The following is a 16,360-nucleotide window of genomic DNA, read 5'->3' as shown; positions in this document are numbered from 1 at the left end:
CAAGTGTCTTGTTAAAAAAGTGAACTGGTATTAGTCAATGATATCTTTCTCCACTCTTTGCATTTTTAAACTTTGTAAATAACATTTTTCCTGGAGGAATCCTTGAAACATTTCACAACATGAAGGCTCTGTAGTGCAAGGCTAATCATCCATCCATGCATCCACCATATTTGTTACAATGTCCTGTTACCGTTTTGTTTTGTAGAGTTAGTTAGAAAGTTTTCGTCCTCATAAATCTTATGTCAATATTGAACTTCTTCTTCATTTATGTATTTGTTTACCAAAATGGGTTGTTTGCGAGAGCAGGCGCGATACTTGTAAAGTATCAAAACGTGTTTTGTTGCTGGGGGAAAAGTATCTTGCTGTTTTAAAATGTCCGTCTGTGTGACGCTAGTTGGGAAACTTGTGCTCGTTATGAGAAGTGATGGTCTTTGGTCGCCAGCGCTGATCGTTAGGTGGCGCTGTCGGTAAACGAACCGCAGCTGTGCTCTTACAAAGACAGTAAAAGTCGGGGCTCCATCCACTCTGAGGATCCACTGAACTCCGCAGCCTGCCCTCACTGCGCTCCGAGCCGCTTTATTCACCAGGGAATTTGACTCGCAGCCCATTAAAGGACTATCCCCGAATATTTTCAGCAGTCTACCCTGCCGTCTGCTGGAGGAAGCCGCAGGAATCTCAGCTGAAGTTACGGTACGTACGTACGGGCGGCGGACCGCCGCGTCCCCCCCTGCGGGGTGAGGCAGGAAGTGTTGAACGCGCTCTCCGCAGATTCGCAACGAGCGCGGCGGGGAACTCATGCTTTTTGACGCGACTTGAAGTGCGGATGAGCGGGATGTCAGTCGGACCCGACGCTGTCCTCACGGGTGGAAAATGACTGCAAGCGTCGGCGAGCTTTCCACGATGGCGAGGAGATGCCCTGTCACTTTCAAACCGTTCAGGTGAGATCGCGCTCTGTTCGAGTTTTTGCGGGTCAAAACCAAACTAGCAGCAAAAATCATTGCTAGACGTTAACTAAGCTGGTCAGATCAGACGGATTTCAGTGAAATTAAACTTTAAGAGATTTTTGCGTTTTGTTGTTGTTGTTGAACAGTTTTAAAAACAAAAATAATGAAAATATTCACGCATTTTTTTCTGGGCTAATTAAAGAGGAGGTCTGGGATATGTATTAACTATATAAAATGATTGCTGTGTTTTGTAGCATGATCATGACAATAAACTGTAAATGCAACACAAATTGCATATGATTTCTCAAAATTAAAAGGAATCACTTGTCAGTGCATATCTGAGCAGAATCTGCAAGGCATGATGTTGGTGCGCTGCACGGTGCATTTTAAATTAGTGATGATTTATTCGTTTCAGTGGAGCAAATCTTGCAAGTTCAGACCATTTGGATTAATTGGGACGACAGGGCACAGCCTGCTCCACAATTAAGATTTGCTTACTCAGCTCCAGAGTCTTTCACTCTCCCTGCTACTGCATGGGGAATGAGTGAGAGCCAAACAAGCAGACACATCATTAAAACCACTGAGCTCAACAAGATGTCCCAAACTTTGTGGCTTGCAGCTTTGCATATTGAACAATCCAGGGACGATTCCGGTGGGAATTCAACTTTTCAATTTTCTGTATGTTTTTATTTTTTCTGTCCAAAAGGAGAGACATTAAAACCACAATGCCATGGATTTCAGAAGAAATCGGTAGCTCACATAATACTAAGCTTTTATATTAATCAAATGTTATATTTTGGCTTGTAATGATTTGTTTAAAACATTGTACTTGACAGCTGGTAAGACACAAGGAAGATGTTCAGTGGATCTTAAAAACAAGAGTTATGTGAACACTTCATTCTGGATTTTCACTTATGCAGGCAGGGCCAAACTTATACTTGCAGACTGAAATCCATAAATCTTTCCCCACTACTTAAAACAATAAATTACAGAGAAAACACAAGCTTTTTGTAACCAACAATGAGGTCCTGACATTGTTCTGGTTTAATGTTTGATCATTCTTCCCTTCCAGATTCTTAATGTTACCTTGCTTTATTTTTTTGTTTTTTAAAAAGATGCGTGCTTGAGATCTTTATTCCAATTGAACGCTTAATTTTGTCAAAGTTTCAAACATCTTCCTGTTAGTTTAAGAAGGAATTAATTTGGAACCATTGGTAGGCACTTTCTTCACATTGCACAAAGAACAGCCCCCAAGCATGACGCCACCACCACCATGCTTGACGGTGTTCTTTAGTTTGAAAGCCTCACCTGGACTTGTCCAATTATTTTTCTTATTATTGTGGCCACATATCTCAATCTAGAACTTTTCTCCAGAAGGCGTTCTGCTTGTTTATGTAGGCAGGTGGAACTCCCAGTCAAACTCAGTGACGTCTGTTTCGGAGCAGCTGTGTTTTTCAGTTGGCACCATCCTCAAAAGTTTCAGATGACATTAAGCTCTCTATGCTGATGTTCCACCATGCTCCAGTTTATAATAGACTTGAGACGTCTTAGTAATTTCCTCTGACTTGACAAGGACATTTTGGGTAAGAATCAGTTTGATATAAACCAGTTTTGAAATGGATAAAGTTGGCAAAATTTGAAGATTCTGAATTTGGACCTGACTTTAACCCCATTGAAAATTAATGAACTATGCTTAAAAGTCAAATCTAATCCAATTTAAACCAATCAACTTGAATTAGCTCTGGCCAAATATCCAGGCAGACGCATGTTGAAGGCTACAGAAAGCATGCAGGTTTACAGTAATTTCACAAGAGAGAAGAATTAATCCAGCTGTTAGTTTGTATATGTTTGAGTCTGGCTGGATAAGAAACCCATCGCACCTAATTCCCATTATCAAAATTACTTGAAGTTGCTTGTTTTGCAGTCTAACCACTCTTTAAAAGGAGAGCAGCGGCATTAAAAAGCCTGATAAGAGTATTTGATTCATTATTAGGACAGATGTGTGTAAACTTTTGACCAGCTCATTGCATCTGATTTAATTCGAACAAACGTCAAATTCTTGGGTTCAGTGGAAGGTCCACCCAGATGCATCTTTAATCACTGATGTGAGCGCTCGTGTGTGAGTTTTTCAGCATTTCAATGCAGATATTAGTTATGCTCTGCCTGGCTGACTGTACCCTCTCTTGGGTGAGGTTTCTGCCATGTGAAGAAAAACAAAAGGAAAAAGTGTGACAATCCATCCTGCAGCTTTGCCGCATGAAAGAATTGCTTCCAAACCTTTTCCCAGCATGACATTCGTCGGAGCAATCCAGCGAGTCAGTTTTTGGAAAATTACTCCAAAGCGCGCGAGAAGTAGGCAAATGTTTGCCGCTTTCTGTAAAACACAGCACACATCCGTCTCTAGATGAATGTTTTTATTTTGTGCTGTCGCCCACTGAGCGCAGTGTGATGCTGGAAATCTGTCCACATAATGGTTCATATCAAATGACACAGCCAGGCGAGTACACAATGCTTCCTTGCTGCTTTGGTCGGTACAATATGAAGCTTGAGAAATTTGTCCATGCTTTGTAAATCCACACACACACACGCCAGATATTTTACTCCATGCTCCACTTGAGCTTTTCACCTGCCCCCATTTTTGTTGTTTTTCCTTCTCCCGCTCTTACCTTGTAAATCGCTCGTTTTGTAAATTGATCAGCCTTCTTGCCTGTTTCCTGCAGGATCTTTGTAGTCGGGGTCGGCTTCTTCAGCCTGTGCTTTCTAATGACCTCTCTCGGGGGCCAGTTCTCGGCAAAGCGGCTCGGAGACTCCCCGTTCACCACGCGAGCTGAAGGTAAGTCACACATCAGTGCAGCCTGGTAGCCCGGTGGCTCCGGCCGAGCTGTGTCTTGGGCCGGTAATGAGCAGGCTGGAAACACGCTGACAGATCCGTGGAGCTGCCTTGATTGCTGCCAGCCGACTGACAGACCTGTTCACTTTTCCCATCAGGGGGGCACCGTGGGGGCACATTGCCCTGAGAGGCCTTTTCCTTTCCTCATCAAACCTTTTATCTTTTTTTTTTTTTTTCTCGCTTTCATGTCGTGACCGTGCTCTTACCCATTTGGAATAATTTTGTCTGCAACACTTGCAGCTGAAGACTGGATGCCTTGAGACCTTTAATATATTTTATTGGGTGTCTATGTTACAGAATGAAGTGAAAGATGTATATTTTTTTACGTTTCATAAATAAACATCTGAAAAGCCTGTCGAAGTCATCTAATTTTGAAATTTGAGATGTAGAGATTATAAGCTAAAGAAGCAACCAGGAGTCTCGGGGGGGGGGGCGGGGGGGGGGGGGAGTTGGGGGACTTTGGAGGAGCTGCAGAGATCTAAAAAACTAACACTATACTTTGTGAATTGACCATATGCACTGTGCATTTTAGTGATGGTAGGATAATGCTGTGGTGATACATTTCTTCAGGAGTATAGATGAGTTCATATAAGTTCAGGTATCTTGGAAGGATCTTGGAAGAAAAAGGTCTATGAGTGTAATCGGCCAAAACTAAACAAAACAACATGCTGTCCGTTCAGTCATACAGTCATGAGTTGTCTTCAAAATTAGTCTCCCAGTGAGGAGTTGAGATAGTAATATTTATAATTATAGACCTAAATTATAGCTCTGGAAGCCATTGTGATAAAAGTGGAGCACATTTTTCCTTGAAAGCTGCATATTTCTGACTGTCAGCTGCGGTTATAAAGTAATACGGAAATAGATTCTCCTGCCCTCTCAGAGATCAACAAATCTCAACAAAGAGAAATTGGAGTTGTTGACAACCCGTCCCTGAGAGAAACCCGGCTTTCTTAGCACTTTTTTCACGTTTACGCTTTGTACCTCTGCATACAAACTGGTGGAGCTTGTGCCACTTAGTGGAGTCACTGTTGGTTCTTGGACTGTTGTCTCCTGCCTTTTTATCGCTGCTCGACACAATAGTGACACTATGGGTCAATCTGTGTAACGGATCCCAGCTGGTGAGAGAGAGAGACTGTGCACCGGCTCTATCCAACATCACTCATCCAAGGACAGCAGTTGTTGGCAGCTTGTTGCACTGTTGTCAGTTTATTTATGTGTAAATGAGGAGGCAGTGATTACCACAGACCTACTCAATGATGCCGTTTGTGCTCAGGACCGCTGCTGGCTTTTGATGACCATGATATGGCTGCGTGCGACATCCTCGCTTGATTCGCTTATTTGTTTTTAAAGAAGAGAAGAAGTGGAGTTGTTGCCCTGCTGTGTTGTTGACAAAGTCGACTAATACGGGCTGCCCGCCAGCCCGGGTGTCTGCACTCTGTTTTGAAGAAGGGTTGCTTTTAATTGAATGATACCTCTGCATTCAATTGTGTGGAATGTGTGGAAAGAAATTGGGGTACTTGACTTAGGAAAAAAAAAAAAACAGAATCAAAAAGATACAAATAATTTGTGAGAATAACACAAACGGCAAAATTTTACTGGCTAAAGAAGCAAGAGGACACATTTGTTTTCATTTGGGATGCAAGTAAAGGATTATTTCACAGGGTTTTAATGAGCCTCAACTGTTTGATCCTCTGATAAGGCTGTTCAAGTGTAAACCAGAAGATTTTACGCTTGTTGGAGATTCTTTAAAGTTTGAGTTTTATGAAACCTTTATTCTATTTGTGAAAATCAAGAGAAAGAGCATGTACAGTATGTCTATGTGACTACGTGGACTGTTTAAATTTGGATTGGATTTTCCTAAATTACAGCTCCTTTAAAACACAACGCTGTGGCCTTGGAAGATGTGGGACAGCCTTTCTTTGTGCATGTTTGAATTTAGCAACACACATAGACAATTGGCTGTGTGGAAGCTTCTGTGGAAAGCCTATTGGACCAGTTGTGGGTCTTCTGATTGATCAGCTAACTAGACACAAATGCACCTTCAAAATTCTGAGGAAGACTCATTCACGGTGCAGTTTATGACATAGTCTACTTTTCTGCAATGCTTTGGCTGTTGCTGAATTGTAGGGCTGTTGTTTTTGTATATATACATGTACAGTATATATTTCTCACAATGTCATCATTACGAGTAAGATGTCAGAAACATTGCCCAGTGAATGATTTCTACTGAGACTGGCTGTTCCAGTGAAAAATGGGAAGGTACCAGATGTATTCACCAAGTTTGTGCACATATTTAAGTACAGATTCTCAAAAACTGTACTTTCCCGTGAAATTACAGGAAAGTAATTTTCTTTCCAGTTAATTACTACAGTGAATTTTCTTTGCTACTGCCCACCTCTGGCATCCACCAGGTCTCACAGATCATCAGAGATAATCCATTACAATCCTGATTCTTAAATTGACAGGTTCACACTGTATTGTGGCCCAGAAGTTCACAACAGAAAAATAAAGTTTGTTTTCTGTCTAAGTGTACTTCTTAAAAAAATTTTTGGGGGTAAAATCTTGCATCCCCATATGTTCAGACTAGATTTCCCATCATGTCATGCTGCTGTGTTTTCGTGACAGTAAAAGATGCAAAGTGCGACTTAAAATGGCGATCTGGTGACGGGGATAGTCGCTGTGGTATTTAAAGATATAATTTTTTAGCTCCTTGTTTAAAGCCCAACCTCAGCAGAAAACCGTGCAGCTCTAGAACAGAGGTGCTGGCAGCAATGAAATGTTGCGAAGTGCATCAGGTGTCATCACGGGAGGCAATTTAAAAGGTCTCACCTATTTATACGCTGCTGTAGGGTGAATGGAGAGAGGAGGCGTTGGGGGAAAGAAGTGGGGTGTTAGACGGAAGAGCTGTCTGATTAATTAACCACTCGTAGCCTGCAGTCAGGGGAAGGCATCCTGCCTGAAGCTCATTAAGCACCGCCGCGATGCTAACCTGAGCGAGGTTTGCTATGGAAATGCTCACCCTCCGTGTGGGTGTTTGTCTACATGAGCATGTTTGTAGCTGAGGATTAGTAGCATTAAAGCCGCTGTAATGAACGAGATGAAACGTGTCGTTCAGTGGAGCAGCACTTTGATGGCGCTCCACTGAAGCCGGCTCGGCTTTGCTGCTGAAAGCTGTGAAGTGCTGCAGGATACATCAGTGCCAGTGTTGTCTGATGACATAACGTTCATGCTAAAAGCGTGAAGTTTTCATAAGAGCTTTTAGAAGTTCCTGTGCGCTGACAGTTTCTTTTTTTTTCTGTGTTGTTCTGGGAGGGAAAAGAAAGAATCAGAGATCGCCTGTGATTTTACTGATTGAGGAAAGTGGAAAAGTGAGCAGAACATTCCAGTTTTTTTGTCTTTTGTTTTTCTTTATGACATTGCACAGCCCAATCGCTTGGATCCAAACCTCCATCAAGATTTTGGAGGCATTCATCACCTTCATTATTTTCCTTTGAAGGAAGGCACAGGAAACTAATGATGTGTTGAAGAAGTGTAAGAAGCGGGGGACAGAGAAAGACTTTTTCTGCTAGAGAGGGGAACATGACTCACAAGGACGTTTGATCTAGGATATCTTAAAGGTTCCAGAAGTGCACTGGAGCTTTCTAATAAGCTCTTTGAAGACCACCTTCATAGACTCTGTCCTTTGACCACATTTCAATGCAGCTTAACTATAAAGAGAAGAATAAAATAGGCTCAGAATGCTTCACGCTGTTCAAAGCACGACTAAAAGGTGTTATTGTGCTCTCAGTCCCTGGCTCTAAGCTCCATTACCTGGGTTTTTTCAAGTGCAGTAAAAATTTGCTGCAGAGTGCTGCTCCTCTCTGCAGAGGTGGATATCTTCTGAATTCCTGCCTTGCCACAGTCTTTCCGCAAAGTTACATTCGAGTCAGCTCTGTTGAATTGACCTCTAAGCGAATTGTACATAAAGCCTTGGGAGGTTAGGTTGTGCAATCAGACTTTTTATTTTTCCACCTTACAACATTGATCTCAGTCTACTTCCTGTAAGCCGAATGCGGGAAGCGGGGATGGAGAATAAATCTGCATGTAACAAGATTTCCGGGAGCGATGGCTGACAGTCGCATGTGGTGAGAAAATGGCGTACAAAATCTTTAATTTGATCCTGGTCAGATGGAAATGTACGGCAGCTGTTTGTTAGCACTCAAATTAACAAGTTTTTATACTAACAAATGAGAAAAGGAAGCAGTGGGATTCATCCGATCAGTTTATTTCATCATAATAGTCATACTAAAGAGTTTGTTGTCTGTGGGTTTTCCACATGTCTGCTTTACTTAAATAAATAAAAAATAAATTGATTAGTAAAGATGTCATGAATAAGTAAGATAAACTGACCTCATCAACCAGTGGAAAGGAAGTAAAGAACTGTACAAGCTTCCTTGACCCACATTGAAAGGGAGCAGACCAGGCGCTTGAGTAAATAAAAGACGATATAATGCACACGTTGTTCAACCTGCAATCACCTGATGGAACAAATAGGGATTATGTGGCACAGATAAGACTTGACTGGATTCATCTGCTGACATCTCTTTTATTTATTGAGTTGTTGCATTCAGAACCTTATAATTTATTACATCGGTCGTTCGTCATGCCCAAATTTCTGTTAGTGTTTTAGACAAAAAGAGATATTTGTCAACCGCAGATAAAACTTAGCGGTTGTGTTTGTGCTATTTGTTAATGTTGGTGTTGTTTCATGTGTGGATGTTGTATCGGTTAATTTGTTTTGGCCACAGGGAAGTGATAGAAAATTAAGCATGGCTGCATTGATTAGGACTTTCTACAAATTAGCTAAAGTAATGTAATTGCCTCTTTTGGACTGTGACCAACTGTGTTCGGGCTTTGGTATTTGTCAGTGGTTTTCGGCACATTAAATTTAAAAAGCAGGGAACATGTAAAATATTTTATTTCATCTTAGTTGAATAATGTATCACAATTATCTAATATTTGATGGATACATTTTTAAAAGCCCTTTTTTTGACAAAGTTGGTAAAACTGTACTCTATTAAAACTTAAATGTGTCATCCCTGGTAGAGGATTTAGCAACTTTCTATGAAGCAGAGATATTATAAAATATGAGGTCCATTTGAAATGGCTACATGACATAAAATATTTAAAAGAATCTTTCGTAGATGACCTGTGGTGAAGATAATTATTATTCTTTAGGTGTTCAGATGTATTTTATGGAGGAGTGAATCTCATTCTTCTGGATTTTTGCAGTGATATTTTTCAGATGTTTCCAATGGGTCAGACAAGTGACCCTGCAAGGTGCAGGTTTTGCACTTGTTTTTATGCTTTCACATTAGAACAAACATGATGTATCAAAAGTTTGTTTCAAAGAACTTTTAAGTAGGGAAATAGGAAACAGTTGTTTCTTATGGTGATTATCAAAAATAGGAGAAGGTTTGTTATTTTTCAAGTAGAGTGTAAGCCTGACTTTAGCGTTTGTAATTGGTGGCTGTATGATGTTTTTGTGATGTGAAGCACGTTGAACTGCCTTGTTGCACTTTGAACTTGGCTGGGCTTTTAGGCATACATTTGTGTTACCTTGAAATTCATTACTTTTCTGTTGGAACTAAAACGGCTCTATCAAAGAACCTGCAGCACTTTTCTCTCTGTTTTATATCCCTTAGAATGAAATAAATCAGAATTGGTAAAAATCAAAATTTGCAGAACAAGCCTCATCTAAATAAGAAAACTTGGATCTGCTTAGAAAAGCTTGATTTTTATCTATATGAAACATTATGTAATTAGGATAAAATTTTAGTCGTTTTTTTTGGATGGATGTCAACAACACATTTGTCTATAGTTAGAAATGATATATATATTTTCCCAGCAGTTCTTTTTCACATAGTTATGACACATATTGGTTGTCTTGGTGACACATCTCATAAATGCAATCTCCTGCTAAGATGGCGTAACAAAGTGTTGCTCTTTTTGCACAGCATTTTTGTCTCTTCTTTCTCATCTCACAAACTGAGATTTTGTCCCAGATTTACAATAGATCTCTTATTCCACATTTCAACACTGAAGAAGAGACACTTCTTAAACATTTGGCTTTCATTTAATGTAAAGAAACCAGAGAAGAGTCATTATGGGAATTGCTTTTAGCTAGTTACTATGAGTGTGATTTAAGACAATCTTATGGTTTTGAACTGCAAAAGTATCTTTTGAGCTTTAGTTGTGTTTAAGGCTACTGTATTTTAAAAATCACTGACATTAGAAAATAAGTAAGCAGTTGTTGCTGTCAAGGGTGAAAAAAACAACTATTAGTAGGTTTAGGAGAGCAATTAATTTTTGTAAGTTAGTCTTTGACAACTTTTTCTCCTTTTACCGAATTAAATAATTTCAAAAACCCCACTTTTCTGTTTACTTGGATTGTCTTAATCATGTAAAAAGTGTTTAGTCTGAAAAAAAAATCAAAAGATGAAAACAAAAGAAATCTTTGAGGAAATTACTCTTAAAATTCTTACTCTTAAAACTCTTAAAATTTTCAGTATGTGTACAAAATTACCCTAAAGACTAAAATGTCCCTCTTACATCAAATAACTAATCAATATTATATTTAAACAGAAACAAACCAAAATGTGTCACAGGCAAGTTACTGACCAGTGGTCAGACCAACTTCCAGTATCCTGGACAGAAAACTGCACACACTTTACAGTTGACACTGCAAAATGAACATTTTGCAGTAAACTCAGATCAGAGTTTACATGTAGCAAACTGTTTAGTGTTTGTGCTGTAAAACACGGCAGATATTTCTGCTCTGCTGTGTTTCCTTCAGTGGTTAACTAAGCCAAAATGCAACATGCAGTGCCTATAAAAAGTATTTTCCCCCTTGGATGTTTTGCCCCATTTTGATTCTACAAATCATGATCAACAAAATGTGGTGGTGATGACAAAAAAAAAAAAAAAAACAAATATTGTTAATATCAAACTCAAAACTGTTTTCTTCAAAATAGAGACAATTAAGTAAAAACTTTAAGGGTGAAATAAGCGATTGCATAACTATCCAACCCACATAAAGTCACTGACCTAATTCAACAGAGGTCCAGCCAATTGGTGCAAATAACTATTTGCAAATAGTCCTGGGTACCAGTGTGAAGGCAAGAGAACGCTCCAAGCAAATCAGAGAAAAGTTTTTAAAAGGTTTAAGTCATTGGTTGGATGCAAACAAATATTTCTAAGCCGCTGAACATTCGCAGGAATCCAGTGAAATCCATAACCAATAAATGGAGGGAATGTGGCACATGTGTTAATCTGCCTGGGTCATGTCAGCCTCACAAACCGAGAGACTGTGCAAAAAGGAGATTAGTGAGCGAGGCCACCAAGTCACCATGACTACGCCGAAGGAGTTGCAAGCTTCAGCAGTGGAGATGGAAGAGACTCTGCATACAATTGTTGCAGTCAAAACTGGAGTTTTGTTAAGTGGAATAAAGTTCTTTGGTCTGATGAGACAAAAACTGAGTTTTTTTTTTTGTGTCAAGTGTGTTTATTTATTTGTAAGAAACTAGTTTTCAGTTTGACGACAAAGGATTTATTTGTCAAAAAGAGACATTATGCTGACCATGATTTTTATTTTTATTCTTTTGTCAGTCAGACATGATTTTTAAAGCAATAAAAAAGGGTGAAAAATCCAAGAGGTGAATACTATTTATATAGGCACTGTTGCAAGAGAGAAACCTGTATAAAAACTGTGCAGGTGATTCCTACTTTCCCATTCTGTCAGGTGTAACAAGAAGTTTGAGCCGTTTACAGGATACGTTTTCTGCTTCCACAGCCTCTAGATCCATTAAATATCTCTTACACGTGCCAAAGAGATGAGTTACTCAGGCCCAATCTGGTCTCTGCAATGAAAACTTGAATTGTCAGGGAGGACAATTCAAGGTCTTTTTTTTTAATCAAATTTCTGTGCAGAAAGAAATGTTTTTTTTTTGCTATCTATTGCTGACATGACGTGCAGAGAACTGGCCACATCTCAGAAATATAGCCAGCCTGAGTCCACATCAGGCTTGACAGGATTTATTCAGCTTTAAGCAGCGTTAATGAGAAGCTGTAGAATGAACTGTTAAATATTAATGCAACGAGATATACTATACAGCAGCAATCAACTTGAAAGGCATGTCTATGTTGCAACATTACTGTGCAAAAGTCTCTCGCCATCTCTGATTTCGGAGTCTGGCTTCTTGGAGGAAAAAGAAATACTTTCTTGCAATCTTGATGTTCTCTTGATCAATAGTTCTGAAGGCTCTCTGAAGGTCTTTCAAAGACTCTGTCTGCGCTTTACTTTTTCCACTTATTTTCAGCCAAGCCTTTGACAATTTTCAAAGAAACATATTTTATTTATGTTTTGTTTCAGACATTTAAATCAAACCTTTGAATCACACAACCAGATAAAGGCTCTTAATGTCAAAAGAAAAACAAGTGTTGTCTACAAGTGACAATAGTCGATTTTAAATCTTTTTTTAATACAGCACATAGTATATTAATTTATCTAAAATCAGACTTAGGTAAGGCCAGTTTACTTGTAATTCATCACTTTGGGTACCATTTTTCTCCTCCCAACTGTGTGACCAGAATTTCCTATTTTATATGGTGCAGCACGAAGTGACGGTAAATGGAAGCAGCTGAAAGTCTCACTTTTCAACATGTCTGACTTATCATGGATGTCAAAATGATGTTCTGAGATAACCATCGGGTATGCCACTACAAGCCACTAAAATCAAAAATATGATAGAGTTCCCTCTAACTACTGATAAATATGGGGTAGTTTAAAGAGAAGTCGAAATAGAGATGCCATATAACACAACCTGTTTGTTTTTTAGCTAAGACACTAGGAAGAAATATGTCTCGGCAGCAGCTGAAATATCAGAGAAAAGCAATGCAGGAGAAGGATTTTGAGAAAGTGGTTATTGATTTAGGTTGCATTCACACCAGCTCTGTTGCACTGAACTCTGGCTTGCCTGCTCAGAAAGTCTGGCTCCATCCGGGGAGGTGTGAATGTAAATTCACACTGTTGCAGTTTAAAGGAGGGCACTGTGTGTGACACAAGCAAAGTAAACATCATTGGAGAAAGAGCGGTGTTAGAGCTTACAGGGAAATAAACTTTTCAACCTTATTCTTGTGAAAACTGAGTACAATAAAGTAGTAGCATTTTACAGTACTCTTAAAAAATCTTTAAAAAAATCTCTGATTTGCTTAGAATTAGTAGCAGAAGTAGAGGAGAAGAAAATGACAAATTCATTTTTAATTAAGAACTAGACGGGATTATTGGGATTCTCAGCGCCACCTCTGGCATGGAGGGGAATCTGTCATTCAAAAGCCAAATATGGGAATGCGAATTGAACAATCACACCAGGTCTACCAGACACTAGGTATAAAATGACTCTTCATTTAAGAACCCGAGGTAGAGACAACTACTCTCTTCAAATACTGTATTTTATAAATCTTTCCCACTTTATGGGCAAACTTGTTTCTTTTTCTTTGTTTTTTTTCTTAATAAAGATTTTCAATGAAGATTCAGTGGCACCAAAAAGATGATGCACTATCAATAGGTCTAGTTTCCACCTATCCTTTTTCTGCCATGATAAGATATGAAAGCTAGACTTTAAACGAATGAAAAAGCCCTGTAAGCCAAACATAATCACAATTTGATATCTGTACAATATAGAGACATTGTTTTTGCTGCTGTTGATTAATTCAGCTAAATAACAACATTGGTCAAAGTTGTTCTGTTTTTATTTATTTTAATTTTTCTTTACAGCATTAGAAATTCACCACATTTTTTTAGTTGCATGTACTCAGCATTTAATGCTTGCCACTGATTGCAACCAGAACTTAAGTTGTCTTTAATTTGCCCTCAATATAAAATACTTTCAGTTTCTGACTCTTTGCATATTTCAATAGTGGGGGGAAAAAAAATCACTGAATTTAAAAGTTTTTAAAACAAAAATTGTTATACCGATCTTGAATTAGGTTGTGAGAAGCATGAAGAAAACGTAAACAGAGCCATCTTTTACAGGCGCCACTCTTGGTTTGGATTGGATCTGACTCATTAAAAGTCCCCAGACATGGGAACACTTTGTAGACTCAGCTGAAAGGTTTATAGAAATGCCCGAAGGACAAGCCTGAAAGCCTAATAGGGAACAAATGTTTGAGTAAAAATAAATACAGCAGTGAAGGAACTGGATGCTTGAGAGGGATAAAAACGAATATTGATAAACGTGACTGAAATCAGAAGAAAATTACAGTTTTAATGTCAGCTGGATGACTTGTTGAGAATACCAGTTAATGTACAGATGGTTATCTAACTGAAATATATTTGTAATATTGACTAAGCTGCAGTACTTCAGAAATTGAATCGTTAGGGGAGATTAGTGTCTCCTAAATCAACTTATTAACCGGAGAAATGAGGGACGACACGGGGATGGTTTTATGTGATAATCTCTCAGCATCAGCTTCAAATCACTGATAAAAGAAGAGAATATTCTCATTATCTTGGGACAGCTGACATAAAGAAGGATCTGATAAACTGTTCATTGGAAGCATACACATCGCCCTTTTAGGTGTTAAGAAGCTGCTGGTATTCTCTGATTTATTTTTTTTTAAAGAAATTTTGTAAACGAACAAGCAAAAATATAAGCTATTGTGAAATTTCAGCTATTTTCAAATAATAAAATAGAAACGCACTTCACGTAACATCAAAATAGGAAGAAATGAATATTGAAATTGTTTTCAAGTAGGAGTTTCTTTACTTCAAAATAAAATGACTCCAGTAAAAGTAAAAAGTATGGGTCCAGTAAAGCTACTCTTTGAGTTGCGCTTTTTTCTAAACGTTATGCCTGGCTCACACAGCAAGATTTTAAAACTATTGGTTGATTTTCATATCCAGAGAGAAGCCAAACATGACGATGGAAGATTATAACAGGTTTGGTCCTACAGTGTGTGTTGCACAGTGTGATTTACAGTGGTGGGTTGTGCAATTGGTAACGGGCTTTCAGAAAGACTTTACTGATTTTAACCACCACTATGACCTAAATATTTAGTTTACAAACTAAATATTTAGTTTGTAAACTAAATATTTAGTTTGTAAACTAAATATTTAGTTTGCTTGCTAATTAAGTATTTAGCTTGAAACAGTGGCGTTTCCAAATTAATAAAGAACATGCTGAAAAAAATCTTTGAAAAATGAACCATTTGTTTTTTTCTCTTATGACAAGCTAAATATTGTTGTTAATTTTTGACTGTTTACTTTATATCATTCTCTTCCCATTACCACATAATGTACACAAATTTGCTTTGGTGCATCACAGAATCGTCCTCTAGAAATCCTATGGAATTTGCTGTGCTAACATCACAAAATGTGCAAAAGTTTATAGATACTTTTGTGGAGTACAGCATATATAATGCTTTGTTCTAAAGCTGTACTTTGTGTTGGCTCCTAATTTGGGCTTGCTGAACTCGTGGATTTCAAATTGTCCACAAGAAGATTTTCTTACATTTAATTTTGTAAATTTTGGTGTAAAGGTTGTTTATATAATTTGATATCAAGAATGTTGGCTAAGAACGTCTGAGAATAAAATATTTTTTCCTCTCTCATTTTGAAATGGTCTCCTTCTTTCCCCTCAAATCTTCATTCTGCTAAATGTGTTTTTTTTTCTGTTGTTTTTTTGTTTATAACTGAATACGTTTAGGCTTTCTCTCTGGCCATGGAATGAAGATTTGTTGTCAACTGCTGAATAATTTAAAACACTGAAGCCGCCACATACAACAGAGCTTTAAAAGAAGACACAGGCAAAACAAGTCCAAGAAAATCCGTGGAATATTCGAGCGTCCTAAGATCATTGCAATATTCTTTGTAAATATCCGTCATGATACTGAGCTCACCGCCTTTATTAAAACTCTCAAACACACACATTTCTATCGCAGAGAGGCGTGTTTCTCTCTCTCTCTTTCTCTCCTGATTTTATTTACTGGTGATTTAATACAATTTCTGCTTTCCGGAGAAAGGTGACTTTTGCTCGGCCGATGATAAACGAGGTCTGACAAAGAAAGTGAGTCTGCAGACACTGCAGTTTCTGCAACCTAATGCAATTGATGAGGGAGCGTTCAAAAGTTGGGCTTCGTATTCACTCTGTTTTTAGAAACAATATGAGGCTGTTATTTGTTTCTGTTTTTTTTTCTCCTCAAAATCTCAGACCAGAGGTTTACTCAAGTCCCACATATTGCATTATGTATTGTCGAGATCCTGGCAGCGCCAACAGTTTCTCTGTATTTTTGTTGACCACTCACTACTTTTGCTACCTGTTTTTGGTTTAATCAGAGGTCATGTTTTTTTTTTTCCAACAATATTTTTATTGTGTTTTTTACAGCTATACCTACCATATAACCAATACAATAAACAAGACCAACAAACGCCCTCTTAGATACATAGAGGTCATGTTTTAAGCAATTTCATTACTATTTAGCACACCTA

The 16,360-nt window shown here is 38.4% G+C and overlaps 1 protein-coding gene across 1 annotated transcript in view; it reads left to right on the top strand.

Annotated features, from left to right (window-relative positions):
• The first annotated feature begins 870 nt into the window (after window positions 1–870).
• Window positions 871–16,360, top strand: part of LOC102226673 (alpha-1,6-mannosylglycoprotein 6-beta-N-acetylglucosaminyltransferase B-like) — a 70,106-nt gene continuing 54,616 nt past the window's right edge. The window contains exons 1-2 of the mRNA XM_005807043.3: window positions 871–938; window positions 3,665–3,777. Coding sequence (XP_005807100.2) covers window positions 871–938; window positions 3,665–3,777 — 181 coding nt within the window. The remainder of the gene's footprint in view (window positions 939–3,664; window positions 3,778–16,360) is intronic.

The sequence above is a fragment of the Xiphophorus maculatus genome, chromosome 16 (assembly GCF_002775205.1).
Source record: "Xiphophorus maculatus strain JP 163 A chromosome 16, X_maculatus-5.0-male, whole genome shotgun sequence".
NCBI lineage: Eukaryota > Metazoa > Chordata > Actinopteri > Cyprinodontiformes > Poeciliidae > Xiphophorus > Xiphophorus maculatus.
Note: the sequence above shows the minus strand (reverse complement) of the source record. Positions and strands in the feature narration are given on the sequence as shown.